This window comes from Falco punctatus (assembly GCF_963210335.1).
Source record: "Falco punctatus genome assembly, chromosome: 6".
Classification (NCBI taxonomy): domain Eukaryota; kingdom Metazoa; phylum Chordata; class Aves; order Falconiformes; family Falconidae; genus Falco; species Falco punctatus.
This window is the reverse complement of record NC_137585.1, coordinates 755105-783094: the sequence shown is the minus strand read 5'-3', so window position 1 is coordinate 783094 and position 27990 is coordinate 755105. Positions and strand designations below refer to the sequence as shown.

Here is a 27990-nt window from a genome sequence, read left to right as displayed (position 1 = left end):
GCGGGGAGGGGCGGCGGCAGAGCGGAGGGGCGGGGGAGGGGGGCTTGTTCTGGGCTCTTCGGAAATGGGAGGTGGCTAAGGCGGGCCGCGGCCGGAGCGGGGGGGCGGCGGGGCAGAGGCGGCGGCGGAGCGCGGCGGGAGAGGGGGCGAGAGAGCCGCGGGGCTGGGGGGGGGGCGCTGCCCGCCGCACCCCCGCGCCGCTGCCCCGCCGCCGGCCGGCTGGCGCGGAGGAGACGCGAGAGGAAACGAAGGAAGCGCGGAAAAGGAGGAGGGAGGAAAGGGAGGAAAAAAAAAAGGGGGGGGGCAGCGTTTAAATCCCTTCCCCCCGCTCCTCGCCGCCTCCATTCCTCCCTTCATTCGACCTCCCCTCCGGAGCCGCCGGTGAGTCTCGCTCGCTCCCCGCCGCTCCCGCCCCGCTTGTCATTCTCGCCCACTCGCTGCATTCTTCCGCGGGTGGTTCCCCCCCTCGGGCCGTCCGTGGGGAGAGGGGCGAGGCTGGTGGGGAACGGCGAAGTTTTCGGGAGGGGGGGGGATGGTGGTTAACCCCCGCGGCGCTGCGGGAGGCCCCCTCGCCGGTGCCCGCGCCGGGGGGGGTTCGGGATGCCGCGGGTCACGGAGGCTGAGCGGGGCGGGGGGCAGCCCCATCCCGCTCCCCGGGTCCCGGCCGCGGCTGGGAGCGCTCGTAAATCACCGCGGGGGGGCACGGCCCGCCCCGGCCCGCCCCAGCCCGCCCGGGGCCGCTGCGCCTCGGTCGGCAGCGGAGCGCCTTCCCTCCGGAAAGCGGCGAGGGGGCGGGGGGGGGCTCCGCGCCACCGCGGGGGTCCCGGGGCGGGGACACCCCCCGCCGCGCCCCCGGTGTGACGTCAGCGCCCGCGGAGCCCCCCTCCCGTGCAGCAGAAAGTTCGGCGGGGGCGGGGGGGGCTCGGTTTGGCGAGGGGGTGTCCAGTGCGGGGCGGGGGGGGGGCGCGGCGAGGCGGGAGTTGGGAGCTGGCAGCCCGGCGCCGGGCGAGGGGGAACGCCGAGCAGCGCTAGAGGGGCCAGGCTGCCCCCCAAGGGGCCCGATCCTGCCGGGGAGCCTCGCATCGCCCCCCGCGCCCAGGTGCGGGCGGGGGGTTGGGAAATGACGGTTCCAGCGGGACCCGGCCGGGGAATCGCGCGCTAAGAAGTGTGCTGGCGTCCCCCTGCGCTCCTGTGCCAGGCACGGTGGGGCTCGCCCCCCCCCGGGCACCACCGCCAGCCTGGGGACCCTCTGCTCTGACCCCCTAGGTTGCCACTTGACCAGCTGGGAGCAGACGATCCCCCCGGCATGGGTGCATGGGGGTGGCGTTCGTGCTCCCCCGAGCCAGCTGAGACCCCTCGTTGTGGAGGGCTGGTCGCGCCTTCGTTGTTTGGCTTTTTGCAGGAGTGGCCCCTGCGTCCCCCTGCTGCCCTGCTGGCCCTGCCACCCCCGCTGCTGCCTGCCACCGCCTCGTCTCCCCTTGCCTGGCAAATTGCTGCTTGTATTTTGCCGAGTGGCCGCTGCGCTGTGGAAGTGGCAGCCATTTGGTCACCCTGGCATTACTTTACGCGCTGCCTTTGCTTGCTGTCGAGTTCTGCCTCCATAGCTATTGTATGTTCCCAAAGTTGCTTTTGAGGCCGGCAGCGTCTGGCTTTGCGTTGGTTCTGGCTGCTGTGGCCACCTCGAGTTCTGCGGCCACTTCCTGAATTGCCAGGATGGCTACTGTAAGAATCTGCCCGGCTTTTGTCTGCAGAGCCTGTTTGGCAGTGCAGTGGCACCCGAGGAGCAGTGTGCCCTTGCCAAGCTCCAGCCGCTAGGACCTGTTGTTGTTACATCTGGTTGTATCGGGTGGGTTGTGCAGGAGCTCTGATGGCTTCCAGCATTGAAAAAGTGAGGAGAAAGTAGTGGGCCGTTACGCTGAGGCCGTTACGCTGAGGTGTGTGGCAGGGGAGCGGAGGAGCAGGAGTTGGGAATGCCATCCGCTTGGTGCCCACCGGGATGGGGGAGCGTGGGTATGCACCTGTGTGCCTGAAGCATCGGAGCTCAGCCCTGACTTCCCACCAGGATCGGTGTGTTGGTGCCGGTGCATCAGCCGAGCCCCGTGGCTGCTGGAGGCGGAAGCGGGACCCTCCTTTCTGCCGAGCCCAGGGTGTTGCACATCACCGCTGTGCAGCACGGGCAGCCCCGAGGGGGGACGGAGCTCCGGGATCGCTACCCGGGGCTGGGAAGCTTGTAAATGTGAATGGCCAGGTTGCTCATCGGAATGAATTCCATCCTTTTTCCCCTGTTTCTTGGCCAAGCTGTTATTTTGATATTTGTTATCGGTGACTGTACAACGACGGCTGTGTATTTCCCCAGCTTCTTGGGGATGACCTGGTCCTTCAAACCAGACTTTTCCAATTGTGCTTTACGGCGGAGCTTTTCAGGTATGGCCGAGGAGTGAACATACAGCGCCGCTGCTCTCGCTGGAAATGATAAAAACCCTCCAAACATTTGAAAATTAAATGTGCTGTGAATCCTAATGAAGAAGATTAACAGGTTTAACCTGCTTCGGTGGCCTGCCTTTACCTCTCTTCATACGCATTTACCTCCTCCCCTAGATTCTGTACCCCCTTGGATGCCTCTGGAAGAGCCTCGCGCTCTCACCTTCGGGCTTGCCTGCACAAGGGGTTGCCAGGAGGTTTCTCCTGGGCATACCTGTGTGCCGCAGTAATGATTGGCGTGCAAGGAGCTGCGATTCTGTGGCGTAGTGGGATCACTGTACTAAAAGCAACCAGCTCCATGTTTTCCTTCAAGAGGGGGAGCATCACGTCCAGTGGGACTAGATGGTCGCTGTAGGTCCCTTCCAGCTGAAATACTCCATTCTGTTTCTATTTGTAGCCAAAGTGAATCGGTCAGGTTTTCCTCTTGCCAAAGTTTAGCCTCCATCACTCCTTGCATACCTTCCTGATTCCTCCTGGAGCTCCCTCGCATTTGTCAGCCTTTCTTGGGGGGGTTGGGGGGTGGGATGGGATGTGGGGTGTGGAGTCGAGGGGAGCAGTCGCTGTGGGATACAGAGCACTAGGGAAGGATTATTTATTTACCAGATCTGGGCTGTAATACCTTTGCAATTGTAGTCTCTGGAGTTGGTCTGAGCATTTATTCAGCCGTGCCCCTCCTTAAATCTCTACCTGAATGTTTACCCAATCATATATTTTTCCTCTTTGGGTGCCTGTCTTTTCTGTAAGCCGCTTTCCTCCTCCACCAGGCCATATCTTTCCCAGCTCTGTTTTCGCTTTCTCCCATTCTCTTTTGGACAAACAAACTAATTTCCTACCTCCATTGGATTTTCTGGTCTCTTTCTCCCTCCACTGGGAGATGCAATGGAAGCATGAGGTGTATTTCCTGTGTTTATTGCTTCGTCTCTTCCCTCTGTACTTCTTGAGGACGGTTCCTTGTGAAGTGCTGAATAGTCATGCTTTACAAATTTCTGAAAGGCCAAGGAGAAGGTGACACGAGCTCTGAGTGTGTTTAAAGGTGGAGGCACCTTTGAAAGAGTCATGCTCCCGTCCAAGTGAGCTACACCCAGGGCACGTATTCTCTGCAGAATCCGCTCATGTGGTCGCTGCCCAAGTCTGGTCGCAGCCGACGGTTCAGCGTGAAGGTGAGATGCTCCATCTCACTGCCTTGCCCGCGTTCCTGAGGCTGCAGCCATGGCTGAGGTGTGTGCTGCCGGGCTGGCCAGGTCCACGTCCCGCTGCTCTGTGTCATGCGGAGCTCAGCACCGGAGCCCTTGCTGTCCTGCCAGCGGTGCGGTGGGACCTTAGGGAGACGCGTGTGGAGGATGATGGGATGGAAGAGGATGTCCCCAGCTCAGGGCTGGAGCTTTGCCTCTCTCCCTTGGGCTGGTTGGCCAGTGTGAGCTTCCAGCACGTGGGGGTAGGTTAAAAGTTTAACACAAGTCAATTTTGTGAGGAAGCGATCCCTTTGGAAGCGGTGCCTGGCTTCCAGTTGTGATGGTGCTCCTGCAGAAATCCATGACAGCCTGTTTTCTGCACTTGTTGTGGCAGCAAACACGGATTTGTTACCGTCCCCTTTAAAAATACCAATGTTTGATTGATTGTTGTGGCAGTGTTTTCACCTATAAACCAAAGGGTAACTGCAGTATCTTCTCTGAGCAATTTCAGCCAATGATGGTCTGTCTGGGCCTCGATGAAGAAGGGTCGCTGCTTGCTTTCAGTCTTCCTTCATGTCTCTTGCCCTGGTGACATTGTTCATCATAGATCAGTTTAGCTCAAAAATTTTAGTCTTGTACTTCCCTGCCGTGCAAGGCACTTGGCGATGCCCTGCTCCTTCCACAAAGTCTCTCTCTGTTATAGATCACTTCAGCGAAGGTTGCATTTGAGCAACCTTCATCTCTGCGGACAGTGGATTAGATATACTGTGTATATATATATTTAGGTATGTGCATACATATCACAATATATATATGTAGTATTCTGTATCGTATATAATACATGATGTTATATTACACTTTATGTCCAATACACTATGCTATATGCATCGATATAAAATTTATCTGTAGTACAGTATTTTGGATATAGTACTGTTTTTCTTTCAGGTGGTGCACTAGATGAAGTGATTTTTGTCAGAATTATTCAGTTTGCCAGGCATGTGGAGAGGGCCCACTCTCTGTGAAGAGTGGTTTATCCAGTTACCATTATCCGTTAAGCTTTCCTCATACGTTGCTAGACCGTTGCTTTCAAAGTGCATTTTCACCTGGAGCTAGACCCCATCACCTCTTGGCCAACCTCTCTATGACTGCTAATGACTTTAGTATTGAAAAACCTGTTCTGATCAACTGGCTGGTCCTCTGCCCTGCACAGCCTGTGGCAGGGAATGTCACCTGGCGGTCTTTGCAGGTAAGAGTATTCATTGTAGAATAAAATGGAAAAAAAAAGCTTTAAGATTTCCAGTGATGTGGGAGATCTCCATGCAGTTTTTTCAAGTGATGATTTTTCCCACTCTTTAGATTTTGCACTATTTCGGTGTGGAATTTGTCTAGCTTCAGCTAGAAGGTTGTCTTGTAGGTTAAAGAGACCTCTCTGCTGTCAGGAATCTTCTCCCTTTGTAGTACTCATAGGCCACCTTCAAGTTGCATTTTGACCTTTTCTCCAATAAGATAAATATCTTGAGCTTCTTAAGGCCCTTACTGTAAGGGGGAGAGAAGTTATTGGACTTCCTTGTTCTTTTTTTGGAAGTTTTGAGTTTGTCAGCATCCTTTTTGGGGTACACGGGTAGAAAACCGCACACGCTACTCCCATCATGGTCCCTCCAACCCTCTGTATAGTCCGGTAAAAACCCATCTCTCTGTTCCTGCTCTTGAAGGTGTTCCTCTTGTTGTGAACTGGTGGGTTTCATTCATTCTGGAGTAGCCCCCTTAGAGGTCTCATGCCAAGCTCCTGTTTGTTTGCCATCAGCCGTTCGTTACAAGGCCTTTTGCAAGCTTTGGTGTATCCTTGGATGTTCATCCTTCAAAGCGCTGTACATTCTTCCATTCTTGGTGTAAAAATCTTCCATAATTATGCTTATCTTTCTGCATGACCCTGTTGCCAGCTGATCTGTGCCGGAATTTCCATTTCTTCATTTTCTCTCTCACCTGCCCCAGCGCCATCTGCAGACTTCATCCGTGTTTCTGCAGTCTTTGTCCAGCCAGTGCCTTCACCACTGCTGGCAACGTTCCACGGCAGGCTGCCATTGCCTGGCCGCAGCGAGCTCTGGGGGGCTCATTTTCTGACAGCAGGGCCACCTGTGGGGTCTTCTTGCTGGGACAGGTCATAGCTGTGCCGCAGCCTTCAGCCCGTCACATGCTGCTTGGCAGAGGTTAAACCGCCGGGGTGTTCACCCGGCCATCGTGCCTGTTCTCCCAGCAGCCTGGGCCTGGGCTGGGGTCTCTGGGCTGGAGTCTCTGGGCTGGGGTGCCCACTGCGTGGCGGGGCCGTGGCTGCGGTGGCGAGGTGGGCTCGGTGTCCGGGTGTCTCAGCACTTTGCTGAGAATTGCTTTGGATTCTCTTGGGGTCAGGGAGAATTCTGGATACTTGTGGCTTTTAATCCTTTATTGTATCAGGACTGGGAAGACCTTGATTTAACCATAAGCGTCATGTTTTCTGATTGCATAAGTACTGAAATCATACTTTACTGCGAACTTGGTAAAGTTTTTAAGGCCAAATCTCTCCTTCCTCTGGAGGGCGGATTGGCACTAGCACAGGCCCCCAGGCCCCAGGGTGCTCTGTTCGCTGAGGTGTCTCTGGCAACCCCATTTTAGCTTTGCAGTCTGCTGTGAACAGGGGGTTTGAGTGAAGACCTCCCACCACCTCTTCCCCTGTAAACCTTCCTGGATGCACCATTGTGTTTCCCTTCCTTCCGCCCCAGAGGTGAGGGCACGGTTGTCCCACTTGGCCAGTTCTCTAGACCAAGGAAAAGCTGCAGGATCCTGAGCAAGGGATTGGCTCAAAGCTTATCAGTGCCCAGGTCTGCTGTACAGCTGTCCCAGTTTCCATCTCGCTGGCCCCAGTTGTCCTTTCCTTCTGGATCTGTCTGTCCATCTTCATCCTGTCCGGGCACTTGCCCTTTGCATGCACGGCGCTCGCGTTGGCTTTGCTGTCAGCTGTGAATCCCTAGAAACAAAATCCAAAGGGTGTCCCTTGGGTCACTGGCTGCAAAGGCAGAATCACAGAATCACGTGGGTTGGAAAAGACCTTTAAGGTCATTGATCCAACTGATAACCCAGCACTGCCAAGGCCACCACCGAACCACGTCCCTGAGCACCGCACCTGCTCGTCTTTTCAATGCCTCCAGGGATGGTGACTCTGCCACCTCCCTGGGCAGCCTGTCCCAGTGCTTGACCACCTTTGGTGAAGAAATTTTTCCTGCTCCCCCACCTAACCCTCCCCTGGCGCAGCTTGAGGCCCTTTCATCTTGTCCTGTCACTTGTTCCCTGGGAGCAGAGACCGACCCCCCTGGCTGCAGCCCCCTGCCAGGCAGCTGTAGGGAGCAATCAGGTCTGCCCCGAGCCCCCTCCCCTCCAGGCTGACCCCCCCCAGCTGCCCTGCAATAGCCTTGTGCCCCAGCCCCCTTCCCCAGCCCCCTCCCCAGCTCTGGACACGCTCCAGCCCCTCAGTGTCCCCCCTGCCCTAGGGGGCCCAAACTGAACACAGGATTTGAGGTGTACAGTCCCACCAGTGCAGAGTGCAGGGGGACGGTCACTGCCCCGGTCCTGCTGGCCACACCGTCTCTGACACAAGCCAGGGTGCTGTTGGCCTTGGCCACCTGGGCACACTGGAGGCTCATGTCCAGCCGGCCGTTAACCAGACCCCCCAGCCCTTTCCTCTGGGCAGTTCCCAGCCCCCTGCCCCAGCCTGTGGGGCTGTGTGGGGCTGGTGTGCCCCACGGGCAGGGCCTGGCACTGAGCCCTGTTGAACCTTGTACAACTGGCCTGGGCCCATCATCCAGCTCCTCACCCAGCGCAGAGCCCCCTGGCCCGGCCGGGGGCAGCCGGGGTCTCTGGGAGATGCTGCGGGAGATGGTGCCAAAGGCTTTGCTGAGGTCCAGGTAGACACCACCCGCGGCCTGTCCCCCATCCACTGAGCGGGTCACCTTGTCCTAGAAGATCAGGTTCACCAAGCAGGACCTGCTTTCCACCGAAGTGGGACCTGCCTTCCACAGCCCCGTGCTGGCTGGGCCCACTCCCCAGCTGTCCTGCACACGCCGTGTGATGGCACTTGGGAAGAGCTGCTCCATAACCTTCCCTGGCACCGAGGTTGGGCTGGCAGCCTGCGGTGGCCCACGTCCTCTTTCCAGCCCTTCTTGTAGAGGGGCATCACACTGGCAGACCCCTGCTCAGCTGGGACCCCCGTCAGCCAGGGCTGCTGAGCCGTGATGGAGAGCGGCTCGGTGAGTGCTTCTGCCAGCCCCCTGTGTGCTGGGGGGGTCTCACCCATGGGGTCCCACCTGGTCCCGCAGCCTGGTGTGTGTCTGAGTGGTGCAGCAGGTCACCAGCCAGTTCCCCTTGGACTGTGGGAGCCGCATTCTGCTCCCCGTCCCTATCCTCCAGCCCAGGGGCCGGGTGCCACGGGAACAACTGGGCTTACTATTAACAACTGAGGCGAAGGTGGCATTAAGCACCTCAGCCTTCTCATCACCCTTTGTCGCCATGTTTCCCCCACATCCAATAAAGGATGGAGGCTGTCCTTAGCCCTCCCTTATATAGAAACATTTTTAATTGTCTTCTATGGCAGTAGCCAGATGAAGTTCTAGTGGAGGTTTGGCCCTTCTCATTTTCTCCCTGCATAACCTCACGATGTCCCTGTAGTCCCCCCGAGTGGCCTGCCCCTTCTGCCAGGGCTCATGCACCCCTATTTCCCCGCGTTCCAGCCAGAGCGCTCTGCTCAGCCAGGCCGGTGGCTCTCTCTGCCACACGTGGGGACAGCCAGCTCCTGCCCCTTGAAAATGTCCCTGAAGAATGCCCAGCCTTCCTTGGGCGCCTTTGCCCTGCAGGGCTGCCGCCCAGGCCCTTCGGGCACCATGCCACCTGCTTTCTTGTGCAAACATAGTGAAGTCCGTGTAACTAATAATGATTTTCTTTTGCCCCGGTTATGCTCCAGGGACATCTGTTCCGGGGCTGCCCCATGTGGCCAGGAATCTTCATATCTCCATCTTCAAGTTGTTGGTGGCTTTTTTATACCCACTTGTTCTTATGCCAACCTCCTTTTTTAGCTTAAATACCCCTTCTGACCCCTTTGTGTTTAGTTTCTGGTGTTCTACAGACAGTAATCACATCACCTCAGCTTTTATTTTGTGAGGTTAAAAAAAGGTAAAGTCTTTATAGGTTCCATACATAACAGAGAGACTCTTTGTGTCCCTCAGCGTTCTGGAAACAGCTTTCTGCACCTTTTCCAATCTACTTTGATCTTTCCTGATGTTGGGAAACTGAAGCATTACGTGGGCTGCCAGAGGATGTCTGACTAGTGCAATGGTCAGGGGCGTTAATGCCTTTTCTTGTTGCTTGATGATACCTTGCCTGATGTGTTGGAAGTAGCGATGGTGCCCATAGCTGTCCTGTGATGAGTGAATGCCGCTCCTCAGTGCTCCCTACTGATGAGCAGAATCTTACGGCTGACATGCTTGTCACTGGGCACTTTGTACTATTGAACTTGTTAAAAACGTGCCAGTGACCCTCCTAGGTCCATCTAGTCCAGAGTCCGTGGCTGCAGCAGCAGTTGCTACCAGATCCCTGGGAAGGAGGGTGAATGAAGGCAAGCTCTCATGCTCTTCCTCTGATACTTCTACAGCTTCCAGCTGTTTCCAGCAGAGGGTCTGCCAGAGCTGGATGTGGTTTCTGTCTATTCAGAAAGTGGCAGTTATTCTCTCTTGCATTAAACTCTCCAGTCTTGGGTCAAATGCATGTGCGCTTCTAGCACCCATAGTGTCCTTTGGTTAGAAATTCTGCAGTGACCCGCTTCAAGAACTCTGTCTTCTTGTTGGTTTGGAACTTGTTTCTTTGTCGTGTTATTTGATGGTGCTCAGTTCTTATACTGGAAAAGACAGTGAAAAATGGTTTCCTACCCAACGTCTACTTTTCATATATGGTTTTACAGTCCTTGATCACATCCTCACTTAATAACCTTGTCTCTGGACAGAGATGTCCAACCCACTCAGCCATGCCTCTTCGTTTCCCTGTCTAGTTCCTGTGGAAGGAGAGAACTGCATACATGTTTCAAGATGTGGGAAAGCCATGGGTTTGGGCAAGGGCATAATGGCATTCTCTGTTTTGTTTTCAGTGCCTTTCTCAGAATTTCTAGCACATGGTTCACTTTGTTGATGGCTGCTGAATGCCAAGGTGACATTTTCATAGATCTGCCTCTTGTATCCCAAGGGCATCACTCTTGAGTGGCACCAGTCAGCTCAGAGTCCATCATTTTATACGTGGAGATGGAGTTGGGTTTTTTTCTCTGTGTGCATTGCTCTGTATTTAGATGGAAGTTCATGTGCCATTTAACCACCCAGTCACTCCTCTTGGAAAGTCCTTCTACAGTTCTCCTCAGTTAGTTCCTCATTATTACCCTCATTAATTTACTTCTGTCAGCCACATTGTCTTCCCTTTTTCTATAGCCATCCTGATTTTGCTTCTTTAGTGGTTTATTCCCTTAAGTTCTCTCTTAAATTGTGATCATCTGCAATACTGACAGTGTCTCCTACTTAATGCCCTTGGGAGGCAGGACATGGATCCTGCGGTGACCCAGCAGGCTTTCTCCCCCCTAGTGCCATGCTTTCAGCGCTTTGTCGTTCAGATCCCTTTGCAGAGTTTGATCCTTCTAGCTGCTGAGTGTCCCTCTGGTTCTTTTCTCCACTCTGACCAGTCTGCAGGACAGAGGGCTCTGCTCAGAGCTGCATCCTTGCCCCGGCCTGCCTCTGCCAGCTTCAGAACGATACACGTCCTGGTGGAAAGGGGTGGCTGTGCTTGCTGTTGGCTGCTCTGTGGCTGAGGGGAGTGACAGGTGATGCAGCCACTCTGACTTTGCATCCATCTTCTGGTTTCCTGTGTTCTTGCCCACGACCTGCAGCTGCAGAGTTGCCAGCAATCTCGCCCAGTAAAGACTTGCACCAGAAGTCTGGAACCGTGATGGGCTTACAGGTGGATAACTGCCATCCACAGCAATGAGGAGCCACTGTTCGTGGAGTCACAGTTGCAAGTTGTAACGAGGAAATGAGAAGCAGTTGTGGGTGTTTCCGCACTGGAGTGGGTGTCCTAGGTCAGCTGGAGAAGCTTAGTTCTTGGAGATGTCCGGGACTCGCCTGGAGAAGCCCCTGAGCAACCCCATCTAGAGCTTGAGGTCTGCTGTGCGCAGGAGCTTGGAGCAGAGCCCTGCAGGCATCCCATGCCGGCGTCTCCCTTTGAGTCTCTGGGCAGCCAACCTGGGCTGCCTCGGAGTAGTTTGCTTTGCATCCCTTAGCCAGGGACCTCTGTGTGTAAAAAGGGGTGTGAGTATGTGGTGGACCGTTAACCCCTAGCAGCTCCCCAGGTGAGGCGTGCTCAGGCATTGCCAGTACAGAACCAGAACGTGACATAGCCAGCGTGGAGAGTGCGGCATGTCCTTGCTCCGCATCACACGGCCGGGGCTTCATCCCACTGCTGGAGGGGAAAGCCCAGTGTGGTGTGATCTGCTGCCAGCCTGCGTCCCCATGAGATCTGGAGGCTCTCCTCCGGGGAGGCGCTGTGATTCTTCTGAGATTTTAAAGTAGATCTGTTACTTACAGTCATTTTAGTGTGCCCTCAGGAATCGTTTTATGATTAACGTAACCTTCTTTAGTACATCTAACCTTCATTTAGTGAATCAAACTTTATTTTCAGTCACTTCTGCAAAAATTAATATCTTCTATGCTGTAAATTAAGCTATTGTTAAATGCATGAATGTTTTTATTATTTAGTACCTCACTTTAGCTCTAATTGTTTTTATTTCACTCTGCTCGTCAGAAAATATTTTTTCTCAAACACGTTTTTTATTGAATGGAGGTTCCAGAATTACAGCTTTCACACTCAAAGTAACGTTCGTACTCCTCATGGTTGTGCAGAATTAAGAAAAGAAAACATTAATATAAACTTAATAAAACATAAACTGGCTTTATCTCCTAAGACTGCCAGCGCTCTTCAGGTTTATTTTTAGTACTCTTACTTGGCACCCCTTCCTGAAATGTGAGCATTTTAGTTTTTATTTATTGTTATTGTACTGGGAGGAAGGAGCACTGAGGTAGCATGGTAAGTCAGTTTGTCAACAAGTACCGTTGACAGGTAAATCAACAAGTACATACAAGAAAAGGATTAAAGCTGTTGTCTCAGGTTGGGTCACTTTTTCTCATGGGAGATATTTTAGGCATAGATCATAGAGTTTTGTTTGGTTGGAAGGGACCTTTAACGATCACCTAGTCCAACCCCCCTGCCATGAGCAGGGACATCTTTCATTAGATCAGATTGCTCAAAGCCCCATCCAGCCTGACCTTGAACTTCACTGATGGGGCATCCCCAGTTTCTCTGGGCATCCTGCTCCAGTGTTTTGCCACTCATAGAATTTTTTTTTCCTTATGTCCAATCTAAACTTACCATCTTTCCTTTTAAAACTGTTGCTCCTTGTCCTGTCACTGTGGGTCCTGGTAAAAAGTGTCTCTGTCTCTCCATCTTTCTGATAAGCACCTTTAAGCACTGAGAGGCTGCAGTGAGGTCTCCCGGAGCCTTCTCCGGGCTGAACACCCCCAGCGCTCAGCCTGTCTGCACAGCAGAGGACTCCAGCCCCCTGAGCATCCTCATGGCCGCCTCTGGACGGGTCTTCATACTGGGTGCCCCAAGCTGGAGGCAGCGCTGCAGGGGGTCTCATCTGAGCGGGGCAGGTGGCAGAGCCCCCTCCCTCGCCCCGCTGGCCATGCTGCTGGGGATGCAGCCCAGGGCTCGGGGGGCTTTCTGGGCTGCGAATGCACATGGGCAGCTCATGTCTGTTCTTTCATCCACCAGTGCTCCCAAGTCCTTCTCGGCAGGGCTGCTCTCTGTCCATCCCCCCTCCAGTCTGCACTGGTCCTGCGGATTGCCCCAGCCCAGGTGCAGGACCTTGCACTTGGCCTTGTTGAACTGCCTGGGGTTCACATGAGGCCACTCCTCAAGCCCTTCACGGTCCCCCTGGGCAGCATCCCTCCCCTCCAGCACACCAGCTGCACCACTGGGCTTGGTGTCATCCGCAAATGTGCTGAGGGTGCGCTCCATCCCACACTCTGTGTCATTGGAGAAGACATTAAATAGTATTGGTGCCAGTAAGGACCCTTGAGGGACACCACTCGTTATTGGTTTCCACTTGGACATTGAGCTGTTGACTGTAACTCTTTGGACAAGACCATCCATCCATGCCTTATCCATCAAACCTGTATCTCTCCAATTTAGTGGTGAGAATGTTGTGGGGGACTGTATCAAAGGCCCAAGAGAAGTCCAGGTAGATGATGTCCGTAGCTCTTCCCTTGTCCACTGATGCAGTTACTCTGTCATAGGAGACCGCTAGGTTTGTCAGGCACAACTTCCCTTGGTGGAGCCATGTTGGCTGTCTCTGATCACCTCCGTATCCTCCATATGTTTTGACATGCCTTCCAGGAGGATCTGCTCTGTGAGCTCACTGGGCCCACAGACTGGTGAGGCTGACCGGTTGGTGGTTCCCTATTACCCTGTTCAGAAGTGGGTGCAGTATTCCCCTTCCTCCAGTCACTGGAGACTGCCTGACTGCCGTGACTTTTAAAATATGATGGAGAGCGGTTTGGCAGCTGCATCAGCCAGTTCCCTCAGGAGCCCGGGACGTATCTCCCTGGGTCCCGTGGGCTTGTCTGTGTTCAGCTCCAATCTGATCTGTTGTGCTGATGGGATCGTGAATCTGCTTTTCACTTACACACACAGGTAGATCTAAAGCAAGAGAGTTCATTCAGCTTGTATATTAAAGTCTCTGTAGTTTGCCCTTCAGTACAGAATGGAGTTTCTGAAAGTGCATACGTTTGCATTTATCGATTATTTTAAAACATTTCATAGTGACCCATTTTATGCGATATTTTGAAGATAGAGGATTCCAATGAAATTCCAGTACCTTGCCAACACAGAATCAATTTTTTAATAGAAAATGACAAAAATTGACAACTGTCACTGGTTTTATACTGAACTATTTTTATACTGAATTTATATTTTGATTTCTGCACGGTAATAGACATTTTCACTTGTTGCAGGCATTTCTGTCTTAGGTTTGCCGTGTAACATGGGGCTGCCAAGGCTCCCTAGCGGGGCAGGTCTCAGCCCTTCCTGGCCATGTCCAGCGGCTGCTGGTGGTGGGATGCTGGTGGGATACTCCTGTCGCACACACAGCATGGGGGGTGCTCCAATGGCAGGGTGCATGTGTGCAGTGGTGCAGGCAGCCAGGGAAAGCTTCAGCTAACGCTGCCTTCAGCCCAGGCTCGTGAGTATTTCAGTCCCCTGAAATCCTCCAGCTCCACTTGAGTATTGCAGGGAGGATGTAGTTAAGCTCCATCCACTTGGTCAGCAAGAGTTTTGACTGGAGTGTGATTATTTGACCAGGTTTGTAGCCTTATTCCTTGATTAATCCCCCTTCTAGCCCAAGTTCACAGCCCCTGCATCCACCTGGTCTTGTAATTATTTTGCAGGAGACAGGAAAATGCCTGTGTTTCAAAACTACCTTTCGGTTGGTGTCTTGTAAATATATTTCTTTGTAACAAAATTTACTGAGTAAAAAATTCTGCAAGTGATGGGACTATTCACACCCATGATGATACTGGCCACAAGCGTCCGGGCACTGCCATCTTGGTATTCAACCATTTTGCCATCCTAATCCCTTTGCTCACACGATCATTTTCACTCTTACAGTAATGTCACGCTACATGTAGATACCATAAGAGTGTGAGATGCCACCTGAACCCTGACACGTTCATTCACTGCTAACACTGCACACAGTGCTCTTCTCCCTCCTTCCCTCCCTTTCTCCACCAGATGATGGTACGATGCCAGGGTTCAAGCATGAAGTCAGATAATTAGCCATTGGGAAATGTTGAGCTTCGGATAGTCTAATTGCAGGATTTTGGATGAAACCTTATGTTTCCAAGATGCTATACAGTTGTTAAACCTGATTACATTTCTGGGAATTTTCCCTTCATTTTATAAAATGAAAGAGGTGGAGACAGGAATTAAAAGTGCCTGGGACCATCATTCACTGGACAGTTTGTGTGTGTGCATATATATACATATATCTATATATATCTATCTATGTGCCAGCTTCTGACCTGCCACCCCCAGTGCATGTTCCCTGGCTGTGCTGCTTGGGTGGGCACTCCCTTCTGAGCAACCTTTACCTGTCCAGGGGGACCCATCAGTTGTCATCTCATTTTACGTTCAGGACGCTTCCCAGCATCTACGACATGTTAGAAAGCAGCTGTGTTCATTTTGCTGCCCGGGTTCCTCCCTCCAGTCCTAACCCATCCCTTTGCAGAAGGGGGAAGAGAAAAACCAGGATGGGAACACAGAGCTAATGAATTGCAGAGAAGCAGACTCCATTTAATTCTCACATCTTCTGACTTCTGAGTCCCTGCCTTTGCATGCCAAATGCCTTTGATTTCACAAAGGATTTTGGATGCAGTCCTTACATTTCAAAAAATGACTTGAGGAATAGTCACTGTGTACTTTCAACAGTTCCCAACTGAAGCAAACGAGAGGTTTGAACTTCAGAGCATCTATACTTAGACTAAAGGAGGAACTTCACTGGTTCCTTACTTCAAACTTATTTTCCATGGGCTTAGCATCTAGTGGAAGACAGTGCTGGCTGTGTCGGTAGGAACTGCACGGGCCCAGCACTGGTGCACAGCACCGTCTGTCCATTTGGGATGGTGTTCCTTGGTACGGTCTTTGGCCTGTGCCAGCGCGTGCTCTCCCAGATGATGCCCAAGTGTGGTTTGGGAGCTGGTGTAGCAGCTTGCTGATGGCCAGTGGCCAGGCTAGATGCGTCCGTCCCCCTTAGGGGAGGGTGGGGGAATTCTGCCATCCAGATGCAAGCTGTGTGATGCCAGTCACCCCTGGGACCAGAGGACAGGCACTGTCCCTTTTTGTTTAAAAGCAGAGATGCTGTCACATTGCCCCTTCTTGCAGCATTTGTGGGCCTGATGGGCAGCAGAGCTTTTAATTAATTTCTTCTTTGAGACTGAGAGGCAGCCGTGCACCTCTCTGTCTTTGCCCTCGGTGCCTCCCTCTCGTGCGTGTCCCACCAGGCAGTGCCCAAGCAGAGCCTTGGTGGGGAGAGGGGCTCCGTCCATGCTGTTCCCTCCACCCCAGATCATGGTGGGGTAGCTCAGGGTGGGCTCCTGTGTCCCCTCCTGCCTGCTGCACCTCCCCTCCTGCTGGGACCAGGCTGGAATCCACCTGAGCTTATGGGGCGTTACAGTTCGAGAAGATCAAGGGTAGAAGGTAATAAAACCAAGCAGATGTTTTATTTTTCCCCTGAGAGAGGAGTAGTACAAAAGAAGGGGAAGGGACCACGGTAACTGCTGAGAACTGAGTGCCAGCAGCTAATCTCAGTGAGGACTGGGTCAGGCCTTCAATGTCTGCTAGCTGAAGAAATGCTGCTGAAGTGGTGGCGTTGGCTCTTCGGTGGTGTGGGTGCTGGGAGCCTCCAGCTCCCTCCTCTTGCACTAGCCCAGGGAGGCTGGCTGGACCCTGGCTGCCTGTGACCTTCCCAGGGAGCCTGGGGCCCCGGACTTGCCAGCCTGTCCTGCTGTGCCACTGAGCATCAGCTGAAGTGACAGAGCCCTTCAGCCCGCTGCTGGGCTCGGAGGCACTTCCCAGGCTTGCCCGTCACTGGGAACTGCCTCACTGCTGCTGGGACGTAGCTGCGCGCGCAGCCCCGACAGGCACGAGCCTCGTGTGGCCCGTTTGCCGTTCACAGCCCGGCCCGGCCACCAGACGCCATCCCAGGCGGCTCTGCCCTGCTCCTGTTTCCCTCTACCTCTTTTGCCATCTAGGAGGGTTTATTTTCTCAAACCCCCAGTCTAACGTGTACATGCTCTACTGAGCCCAGGGCAAACATTCACTGGACTTCCTGGGAGACCACGGGCGCATACTGAAGTAGGTAAAATTTGAGTGCGTCTCATCTGCAATGGACCTGGTTCCGCGTTTGTTACCTGTGAAGAGTAACCCTGCGCTGCAGCCTGGGAAGGAGGGAGCATACCTGCATCCTTCGGTAGAAGGGGGCTGGAGCCCCTGATTTCTTGGCTGCCTGTGCAGGACGATACTTCTCTGGGAAAGGAGAATGACCTGGGGGCTGGGGAGGAGGAGGAGGAGGAGCGGGATCCATTTTGGATCCCACGTGGGGATGCCTGTTGAGTGTGCGTTGGTCGCAGGAGACTGCACCAGGGCTTACGCGAGAACATGGAGGGGTTTGGGCAGTAAGCCAAGCCAAGCTGGGCTGTATGAAACGCAAACAGAAAATAGCAATTTGCAGTGCCTCGTAACTCTGTCAAACCTGGAAAGGGCTTCACAGGGCCAGGAGAAGGTTATCCCTTCGGCAGCAGCCCTGCCAAATGGCTCATTTCCTTTCCAAAACCACAGAGCCCTAAGAACTCTTCCGAGACATTTATTTACAGGGATCTTTGGTGATGGGAAGGGTTAGGTGTAACTTTGTTAATTGTCAAGGCTCATGCTGCAAGCTTTTATTTCATGGATGTTAAAATTAGAAGGTGGTGGTGTGATCCTCTCACCTGGCCTGTGCTGTAATGGCTGCTGTATTGTGCCTAATAATGTGTGTGCATCAACTCTTGTTACATATTTTAGAAAAGTTTTCACTCTCCAAGTGTAGAAACTTCTGCCCTGGTGGTTAATTACATCTACTGAAACATACCCGCTTGCTGCTGGCTTTGTTTGGTACCACATACTCAGTGGCCGGCGTAAGTACCAAGTCAGTATCTCTTAAAAAAGGGAAGTTTCAGTGTGAACTTGCCTGCCTCTTACTTCTCTGACTTACTTCTTTGGGTAGAAGACTAAAAAATCGTCATTACAGGGTTGCTGGGAAGCTGAAGCGAGACCTGTGCGTTGAGTGATGTCAGGTTCTGTGGTGTGGGAGGTGTGGGTGCATCCCCGCTGCGTGGCAGAGCAGCAGCAGGCTGGGGATGCACTGTGCTGCTGCGCGCTCAGGGCTGAGCTGTTGCTTGCGCACGGCGCGTGCTGAGCGCGGGTTGCGTTAGGATCGCCTTACTCCCCACGCTTGCTTCATGCGAGCAATGTTAATTCTAGATACTTATCTGGAATAGCATCGGTGTAACTGGCTGAATGAGCAACCGAAGGCCAAAGTATGACAGAAATGTGAGGCTGTACAACGTGTCAGCTGGTAGGGATTAGGAGAGTGCTCTGCCTCTATTAGGTCAGTTATAAACCATCGTAAGCTACTTCTCTATTAAAGAAGAGATCTCAGTTAATGAATTGCTGTGTGTGGGAATTAATGCTGGACGAGTCCCCTGTGGCTTTCATAATGAGGGTCAAATAAAATATTAATGAAATTAAAACAAACAAATCCCCTGTTCTTCCCAAGTACCTTCTGGGTGGGTTTCTTTAAGCGTTGGTCAGGGGAGATGCGGGGACTCAGAACAGAGGCCAGTGTCCTTACCTGCTTGTCACAGGCAGGGAGATGGAGGCAGAGGGAGGCAGCGACCCGGGGCAGTGTGGTCCAGCAGCAGGGCTGCATGGGGGGCAAGAGTTCTCCTCTCTGGTGCCTTTGCTCTGATCCCTGGTTTCAGCTGCCTTCTCGGAGAGGTGAGAGTGCACCCAGGCTGCTCCTGCACTGGCCAGCTGGAAGCTGATCTTTCCAGGTCTGGGGTGCCCTTTAGGAGTCCCAGATCTGAAGTTGTCTTATTCACAAAACGCAGTGCTTCCAGCTCAGAGAATATAACCTAGGAGATGTGGCTCTTTTCTCCTGATGCCTCAGCCACGGGGCACATTTTTGTGTCTTGCAGGTTGTCCGTGACGGAGGCCCAAGTACAGGAGCTGGGGTGGCAGGTTGGGGTAGAGCAGTTGCTTTTTGGTTATGTCTGTGCAGTGCAAAAAATCTTAAGCTGGATGGAGCCAAGGAAACGAGTTTCAGGAGCAGCATCCCTGAATCGCTTCAGTCCAGTTCCCAGGCTAACGCAGTCATGGTGCTTTCGTACTCCAACCCAGGCACTCAGTGGCATAACAGGGTGCTAAGTGTCTTAGCGGTGCTTTTGGACACGGCACAAAGCTGTAAATGTATTCACAGCGTTTGGGATGTACTCTGCATCTCTGGGCAGGACTGCGGAACGCCGGGAACGGTCCTGCCTGCGGAGAGGAGGGAGACCTGGGCAGGCACTCCAAGTTAAAGGGAGCTGATTCTGTTTGCATCGTCCAAAATCAAAGCTAAATGCGTTTTCTTGCACCTGTTTGTGTACCTGGGGCATGGAACAGCCTAAGCAAGGCTTGTCATATTTTCTGCCTGACATGCTGGTGTGTGGGTGCTTGTGCTCTGGGTGGGCAGGGCTGTGTAACCCCCCTTCAGCAAGGGCCACTGGGGGCTCGTTACGCAGAGCCAACTAACGACCGCACGTGGCCAGTTATGGGCAGTGTAACCTGCAGCACTAAGTGCCAAGAGGAACTTAGGCAGTCAGAAAAATTGTCACCAGAAACATTTTAAAGTCCTGTCCCGTTATTTTTTCCTCTCTCTCTGAAGATGGAATAAACAAGGAAATGAAAATAATGAAATGATTTCAGAGAACAGCCAGTGTTCTGATAGCCGTTCCCCCTGCTACCTCCCGAGGAGTATGGCTGGGTGCTGGCTGCCTTGTGCTGTGTGGGTATCGCTCCTGGGAAATCAGCTGCGCCAGCAGCCAGAACTTTTCCCCCACTGATGGGAAAGTTCATCGCATTCTTGGTAGAGATCCTTGCGTCTGTAAATAATAAGCAAACAAGAATAATTCTGTCATATTTCTACAGCAAGCCACAAAAGGATGTCCTGCAGTCCACTGAGCCTTTCTCCCCTCTCCTCTGCTTGCCTGCCTTGCAGGATTCACCGGGACCTTGTTGCGTGGCTGCTGTAAGCCCCAGTTCCAGCAGAACTGCTCTGGCCTGTCTCCATCTCCCCAGGAACAGCCGAAGGGGGGTGCGGAGTGATAAAAATTTATGTTTTCATCAAACCGGGCCAAGGAGAATGGGGGTCCCACACCCAAAAGAATGAAGACACGACAGAACAAGGACTCAGTACGTGAGATGGGAGAGGGGGGTGGGACAGCAGCACCAGGCTGGAGCTGTGGGCTGGGACAGGGGCTCGCAGCGCACGTGAGTTTGGCACAGCAGAGTGTCAGGGCTCTGGACTCGGGGGGGATGCAAAGCAGGACTGATCCAGTGGCCTCTTTCTTAGATGTCAATGCGGAGCGGACGGAAGAAAGAGACTCCAGGGCCCCGAGAGGAGCTCCGGTCGCGGGGTCGAGCTTCTCCTGGGGGCGTCAGCACCTCCAGCAGTGATGGCAAGGCTGAGAAATCCCGGCAAGCAACAAAGGTAGTATAAGCTAATGCACGAGTGGGGGGTGCCCAAGGACTGTCCAGGCTGGGTAGGATCCCTTTGGAGATTTCAGGGACACAGACCAGAAGGGATCCACCAAGGAGCCCGTGCTGGGTTAGCTCTCCAGAGCAGGCGGGATCTTTCCTCTCTTCCTCAGCATCTTGCACTGCCCGCCGTCCCCCAGCGGCTGGCCTTCAGCCTCACCAGCCCTTTTCAGTGCTAATTTCTGACATATCCTGGCTCAGTGCTGGTCTGCTGAGGTCTTCAACACACACGCTGTGGTGGCTGTGCAGGCCTGTCAGGGTGGGAAGTTTGTCCGTGGCCCCCCACCTCCCTGCTCTCCTCTCCCTTGCAGAAAGGCCGGGTGGAGGAATCCTGCACCCCCAAGGGCAGCAAGCAGGGCCGAACAGAAGAGATCTCAGAGAGTGAAGGGGAGGACACGAATGCTCCCAAAAAAACCAAAACCGAGGTGAGTTTTCCCTGCTGTGGTGGCTGGCATGTCCCTGGTCCAGGGCGGAGGAGTCTCCCGTGCTCTGTGCCGCTCGTGCCCACCCAGCCTGAGGTCCCTGCTGCTCGGGAGCCCTGGCATCTCGGGCTTTGCACTGCGGCTCTCCCAACCCAGTGGCACCTGCCTGGCTACAAGAGCACCGGCGGGACTGAGCAGGCGGAGGCTCTCCGTCTCTTTTGCCCTCTGCAGGGGACCGCCACATTCTTGGGGCTGGGCACGTGCCCTGCCTTCCCGGCGCAGCGGCCAGAGCCAAGCTGGGTGCATGGGCACCCGCTGGGTTGTGCTCAGCCTCTCCTGCTCCCCCAGAGCAGCACCAAGAGGAGGTGTGTGAGTCCTGCCAGGTTCTAGGTGACAGTCGTGCAAAAGCGACTCGTGTGTGTTGTGCCAGCTTGTGCTGGCAGGGCTTTGCCGAAGTGCCGACGGCACTGGGCTGGATCGGTGGGTTGGGTGGTCGGAGCAAGACTCAGCTCTTGGGCTTCACAGTTCCCCGTTACCTGCTGAGGGAACAGCCCCTGGAGGCATGTGCTCGGGGGGCTGTTTGCTGCCCTTAGGAGGTCACTGTAACTAAACCGCTGTGCTTGCACCGATGTCATCTCTCCACACGGACACTCTTTAGCTCAACAGTGGTCTTTTTTCAGCTTAGCCTCCCTGGTAAGCCCCGAGGCTCCAGAGTGTCGCTTACTAATTGTCTGTGCTAACTGCTTAATCACTGAGGCTTAATTACCTGAGGGGAGGGGGGGGGGCAGGGGTTGGGGAGCGCAGGGGGGCTCAGGGAGGTGAGTGGGGTGGCAAGAATGGGCTGGAGGAGAGCGAGTCTCATCCAGGGAGAACCCTGCAGGAGCAAGAAGAGTGATTTTTGGGTCTGTGGGCTGTGCTGGAGCTCTGCACTGCGTGCTGCTCTGTGTCCCCTGCTGGTGTCATGCCCTGGGCAGTGGCCCATCGCAGCGGTGGTGGTGCTGGGACCATTAGCATCTATTCACTCAGCCTGGTCTGCAGCAGTTCCCTGCCCTCCCTTGCTACCTCTGTCTACAAGGTACTTACTGCTACGTCCTTCCTGAGCGTGGGATGCTCATGAAGGACCTGAGAGCACTGGAGGGCAGGGGCAGGAGGACTTGTTGGTTCTCCCTTGCCAGACAATGTCTCCTTCCCTCTGAGGGGTTTCCTAGTGCTGGGGCTGGCAGAGAAAGTTGGAAAGCGAGTCCTCTGGGAACTTGAAATGCATCGTGCATGATCTGGGGAGCTGCATAACACCACTGTCCTCCTTCCTACTCCAGGAGTTGCCCTGTCCTCCATCCCCATCCGATGTTGACAGCCTTGATGGCCACAGCTTCAATGATGAGATGAGCAGTGACCCGCGGGACATTGACCAGGATAACAGGAGCACCTCGCCCAGCGTCTACAGCCCTGGCAGTGTGGAGAATGACTCTGATTCTTCCTCCGTGCTGTCCCAGGGGCCATCTCACTCGTACCACCACCCTCCGCTCTTCCCCCAGAGCCCGCCAGTAGCTCCTGCTCCTGACAGCCTGGCCCGTCCACCCGAGCCCAGCTTTGGGCTCCCCGGTGAGGTGCACCCCCAGGGACCCCCCCCTGGGAGCTACCATTCCCAGCTGGAGGGCCAGCCCTCCCGCATTTTCCAAGCTCAAGCCCCGCAGACACCCACCTCCTCCTCCTCTGCTGTTGCGGCCCCTCCTGCTCCCCCTTCCTCCTCTTCCTCCTCCTCTTCCTCCTCCTCCTCTTCCCACGCTCCTCTTTACCCTACGGCCAATGTGGTCCAGGTCGGGGCCAAAATTGCTGGTGGAGTTGGGGGGCTCCCAGCATCAGGGGGTCGTGAGCAGACCCTCGGTGCCAAGCACAACCCACCCCCCACCACTCCCATCTCGCTGGCATCAGTAGTAGGGGGGCTTCCCCCTCAAAAGACGCCTCCAGCCAACCCTCCGGCCGCAGCCCCAGCCTCGGCCCCTTCCTTCCCCCATGTCTCTGCCAACCTGCCTCCTCCCCCGGCCCTGCGCCCGCTCAACAACGCGGTGGCCACCTCCAGCTCCCCAGGGATGGTGGGGCAGGCCCTGAGTGGCCACCTTCCCTCGCCCCATGGGATGGGGCAGGACAAGGCACCGGCCCTGGCCCCCTCCCGCTACCCCTACGCCCCACCGCCGCTGCCGCCCTCCAGCTCCTCTGCCCAGTACCCCCAGCCCTCCCCAGCACAGCCCCTGCCCAGTTACAGTGCCTCCTACGGCCATTCCTTCCCACCGCCCAGCGGGCTCTCGGTGTCCAGCCAGCCCCCCAAGTACACCCAGCCCTCCCTGCCCTCCCAGCCCGTCTGGAGCCAGGGACCACCCCCCTACAGCCGCCCCCTGGGCAACACTGGCTCCCACCCTGCCGCCCCCTTCCCTGGCCAGCCGCCCCATCACCAGCAGCCACCCCAGCAGCACCACCATGGCCACGGGAGCGGCGGGGGCGTCTCCCCGGCAGCCGCAGCTCCCCCCCAGCCCCCCGGGGGTTACTCCCATGGCTTGGAGTCCAACAGCCATCACCCTTCCCATGCCACCTACAGCCTGCGCCTGTACCCTCCCCACAGCCAGGCTGCCTACAGCCAGGCTCCCCCGGCGGCCGCTGCCCCCTCCTCCTCTTCCTCCTCCTCTTCCTCGTCCTCCTCGTCCTCTTCCTCCTCTTCCTCGTCCTCCTCTGCTACCTCTTCCCAGGGGAGCTACCCTGGCATGTGCGCTCACCCCCCGGGGCAGAGCCCTGCCACCTACACCTTTCCCCCGCCGCCGCCCCCCTCCCCTGCACATGGGGCCGGACCCCCGGTCACCTCCGCTGCCACCACCCTCTCCACTGTCATTGCCACCATGGCCTCCCCCTCCACGGCCCCCTACAAGACGGTCTCACCCCCGGTACCCCCCTCAGCCGTGGCCTCTTACGGGAAGCGGGCGGCCTCCCCTGGCCCCACCTTCCAGCCCCCGGCCCCCTACAAGCCGGGCTCACCCCCTGCTTCCTCAGCCCCCCCTTTCCGGGCAGCCACCCCTCCCAGCTACCGGGTGGCCTCCTCCCCCGTGGCTGGGGGCTACAAAGCCCCCTCGCCCGCCCCCTCTGCTCCACCACCCCTGCCGGGGAGCATGGCCACCCCGGCCCCCCCACCACCCCCGCTGCCCCTCAGTGCCGCACAGATCAAGCAGGAGCCGTCAGAGGAGTATGAGCCCCCTGAGAGCCCTGTGCCACCTGCTCGCAGCCCCTCGCCGCCCCCCAAGGTGGTGGATGTGCCAAGCCACGCCAGCCAGTCAGCCAGGTGAGGTGGGGGGGGGGCTCTGGGGGCGTCCCCAGGCTTGTTGGGGGACATATGGGGCAGGGAAGGGGAGGTCACCCCAAGTATGGGGTGCAGCTGTGCCCTTTTGCCTTGCCCATGACACCCAGCCCTTTTCCCATGGTGCTGGGCTCAGCTTCACCTGCCCCTGTCCCTGTCCGCATCCCTGTCCTTGTCCCCGTCCCTATCCCCATCCCTGCCCTCCAGCCCCTTCTGCACTGACTGGCTTTGTCTGTCACCCCCAGATTCAACAAACACCTGGACCGTGGCTTCAACTCCTGCTCCCGCACAGACCTGTACTTTGTGCCCCTCGATGGCTCCAAGCTGGCCAAGAAAAGGGCAGATCTGGTGGAGAAAGTGCGGCGAGAGGCTGAGCAGAAGGCGCGGGAGGAAAAGGAGCGGGAAAGGGAGCGGGAGCGAGAGAAGGAGCGGGAGCGGGAGAAGGAGCGGGAGCTGGAGAGGAGCGTGGTAGGTGTGGGGGTCCCACTGCTGCAGCACAGCTGGGGTGGATGCTCGAGGAGCCCCTCGGCCACTGCCTGCTGGGACCCTGATGCTGGTTTCTCTGCTCTCTTGCAGAAGATGGCCCAGGAGGGCCGGCCGGTTGAGTGCTCGTCCCTTGGGCCAGTGCCCCACCGCCCCTCCTTCGAGCAGGGCAGTGCTGTAGCGACTGTTCCCCCGTACCTGGGCCCCGACACCCCAGCTTTGCGCACCCTCAGCGAATATGCACGGCCCCATGTCATGTCCCCCAGCAACCGCAACCACCCTTTCTACGTGCCGCTGGGTGCTGTTGATCCAGGCTTGCTGGGGTACAACGTGCCGGCCATCTACAGCAGCGATCCGGCGACACGGGAGCGAGAGCTGAGGGAGCGGGAAGCCCGCGAACGTGACCTGAGGGACCGGGACCTGCGTGAACGTCTCAAGCCCGGTTTTGAAGTCAAGCCGGCCGAGCTGGAGCAGCTCCACGCCGTGCCGGCTGCTGCCATGGATCCGTTCCCACGCCATGGCGGGCTGAGTCTGCAGACGGCCCCTGGCCTTCATCCTGCTTTTCCCTTCCACCCAGGGCTGGGCCACTTGGAGCGGGAGAGGCTGGCGCTGGCAGCTGGCCCGACCCTTCGTCCTGACATGTCCTACGCCGAGCGCTTGGCAGCCGAGCGCCAGCACGCCGAGCGAGTGGCTGCTCTCAGCAATGATCCTCTGGCCCGGCTGCAGATGCTCAATGTGACACCTCATCACCATCAGCATTCCCACATCCACTCCCACCTCCATCTCCACCAGCAGGACGCCATACACGCAGGTAGGGACCCTGTGGTGGCGGTGCCCTGCAGGAAGCCTGGCTCTCCCTCCTGCAGCACCCTCCTTGCGCTCCCTCCCTCTGACACTGGGCAAGCACAAAAGCTGCTGAGACAAGACTTTGAGGCCCCGGGTCCACCTCTTCGGCCAGAAGAGGTCAACATCATGGTCACTGAGCCTTGCCCTCACTTCTGTCCCACCAAAGACCCTGACACCTGTTGGAAGTTACTGGGATGTCTTAGTGGCGAGCAGAGCTGCTTGCACCATGTCCTGTAGCTCTGAATCTCTGGGGACGCAGTACGAGTGCTGGGGTCCCGCTGGCTACCAGGGTGGTGGTGCTGTGGCCTGCATCCCTCCCGCTGGTCTGCGGAGGGAGCGGGAGCCCTGCTAACCCAGCTTTGACAGTGTCCTTAGGATTAATGAGATGTTTGTTCTCTGGTTTGCTCCTCTGGCTCTTGCTGCAGGTGGTGGGATAGGTTGGGAGAGAAGATGGGCTAGTTGTAAGGAACTGGAGGCTGTTGTCCTTCAGAACTGAGTGATGGTGCCTTCCATTTCCACATCCTACAGGAAAGCAAAGTAAAAAGAAGTTCAGGGACTAAAATCTCTGGGAAGCAAAGCCCAAACTACAGTACAATAGGAAAAAGTGCTGAGCCTGCTCAGGTACTTTGAGCAGTCTGTGGGCTGTGGCGGCAGTCACAGACAGACACCCACGCTAAGCAGCTGCCACTGCTTGGAGGTGGCATCGAGTACCAGTGAATGTCCATTCCTCCATGTTCCATAGTAGGGAATCTGCAGCCCGCACTCTGGCAGTGAGTGCAAAACGCTGAAAAGAGCAGGTTTTGTATAAATAGTATCTTGCATTTCAGCCTTAGGTAGTGCTTGCAGACTTGAGTGCCTGGCACCGAGCATCTGTGCTGGATGAGACCTGGAAATGAAAGCACCCAACATGAGTATGCCTGTGAATGACAGCCAGGGTGGCAGATGGGCGTGATACTGGGTACAGACATGACTGCAGAGCAGGTACTTGCAGAATTGACTCGAAGGAGCAGTATACTTCTCCCTGAGGAGTGTAGGGGCAGAGCTGTGCCAGACTGGTTTACGTGAAATTCAGTGCAGACAGAAAGAATAACACCAGAAGGACATAGTATTGTGTGGTCCAGCCTTGAAATCATTCCATCCCTAACACACACCAACCTTCCCCGTGTCCGTTTTGTTGTGCCTGGCGCCTTTTTCTGTGTTACCTCTTACAAAGCATGGGACAATTACCTTGTGTCTTTTCTTCCCAGCCTCAGCCTCTGTTCACCCTCTTATTGACCCACTTGCCTCGGGATCACACCTCACCCGGATACCATATCCAGCTGGAACCATCCCCAACCCTCTCCTGCCTCACCCTCTACATGAGAACGAAGTCCTGCGCCACCAGCTCTTTGGTAAGGTGCTCACAGGGACTGTGAAAGAGTATCAGCTGAGCTGCAAGGGGCAGGGTGGTCGTGCCAGGCTGGGAAAGGGAAGCGCAGGAAAGTCTTGACTGCGCTATGGGGCTGTGGGCGAGGATGGAGCTGTTAACGTTGTTTATTCCCTGTTTGCCTTTGGTTGCAGCTGCACCCTACAGGGACCTGCCGGGCTCGCTCTCTGCGCCCATGTCCGCAGCACATCAGCTCCAGGCCATGCATGCGCAGTCGGCTGAGCTGCAGCGCCTGGCCCTGGAACAGCAGCAGTGGCTGCATGCCCATCACCCTCTGCACGGCGTGCCGCTCCCGACGCAGGAGGATTACTACAGGTGCATGGAGCTGCTCTTCTCCGTGGCGCGAGGCACACAGACCGCTCTGGCCTCACAAATACATACCTAGGCCCAGCCTTGGCCCGGGGGTGGCAGGGGCAGTGGGGACAGGGAGGCGTTGCTCCTGAAATGGGTGACACGGCCTGAGCCCACACCTGGACGCAGGACACTGGGGCACAGCTGTGGCTGGGCCACCAGCAAGGTTGTTCTTGGCAAGTGGGTCTTTGGTGGCTGATCTCATGTGGCGTCTCTGCTCCTTTCCTCTGGGGTGAGGGGGGGGTAAACTTGAGTGTTTCACACATGCTAACACGATTACGACTCATACCGCTGCCACAATACCAAACATGCGCAAGGATTGGGTGCTTTTGCCGAGACGAGGCTTTCACAAGTGCATGGGGAAGCACACTGGCAAAGAGAGGGATGTGTTGTACCTTTTCAATAGCATCTCCTGCTTCAAGGATTTTCAAAACTTTCAAAGCCAGCAGCGTCGTGTGGGTCTAGACTAACAAAAGGCAGTGTAAGATACTAAACTGCCGTTTTCTCTCTCACAATTGCCTTGTTCCTCTTTATTCTAGCCACCTGAAGAAAGAAAGTGACAAACCCCTTTAAATGGGACTTCTCCTGTCAAGGTGACATCATCATGTCTTTCTCTTGAGGAGCAATCAATCAACCAAATCCCGGGGGAGGGGAAGCTGCAGAATGACACATCTGATCCCACCATGCAGTAGAGTGCAAGAGAAGGTGGACGAAAAGTATAGGATGGCATCCTGGGAGCAGAAAGTGGAGGAGAGAAAGTGGGGAGGGACTGGAACACCACTAACAGACATGAAATGATTGGTACGTGATTTCAGCAGAGCTCTGAAGGAACCAGAATCCGCATTGACTGCACAGAGCTCAAAAAGACAAAGACTGATGTGAATTCAGGGTGGCAGCAGCTCCATCCTTTGTTTTGGGGGAACAGTTGCATTAAATAAAAAGTGCAGAGCATTGCAGGACTTCATG

The 27990-nt window shown here is 55.5% G+C and overlaps 1 protein-coding gene across 2 annotated transcripts; it reads left to right on the top strand.

Moving 5' to 3' along the window:
* The first annotated feature begins 19 nt into the window (after window positions 1–19).
* ATN1 (atrophin 1) lies at window positions 20–27988 on the top strand. Of its 2 annotated transcripts, XM_080392571.1 has the most exons (10): window positions 20–381; window positions 19618–19811; window positions 19972–20109; window positions 20468–20581; window positions 21895–23903; window positions 24164–24386; window positions 24495–25212; window positions 26495–26638; window positions 26808–26988; window positions 27564–27988. In XM_080392571.1, exons 2-10 carry the CDS (start codon window positions 19734–19736, stop codon window positions 27595–27597), a joined length of 3639 nt encoding a protein of 1212 aa, XP_080248697.1. In that variant the 5' UTR covers window positions 20–381; window positions 19618–19733; the 3' UTR covers window positions 27598–27988. The 2 variants fall into 2 exon arrangements, with proteins under 2 accessions (XP_080248697.1, XP_080248696.1); XM_080392570.1 differs by lacking the exon at window positions 20–381 and having other exon boundaries at window positions 19770–19811.
* Window positions 27989–27990: the final 2 nt, after the last annotated feature.

Coding starts and splice junctions, on each gene's coding strand:
- ATN1 (XM_080392571.1), top strand. CDS start 19,734: ATGTTTTCATCAAACCGGGCCAAGGAGAATGGGGGTCCCACACCCAAA. Junction 20,582..21,894: donor CCAAAAAAACCAAAACCGAG/GTGAGTTTTCCC, acceptor TTCCTACTCCAG/GAGTTGCCCTGTCCTCCATC. Junction 23,904..24,163: donor CACGCCAGCCAGTCAGCCAG/GTGAGGTGGGGG, acceptor TGTCACCCCCAG/ATTCAACAAACACCTGGACC.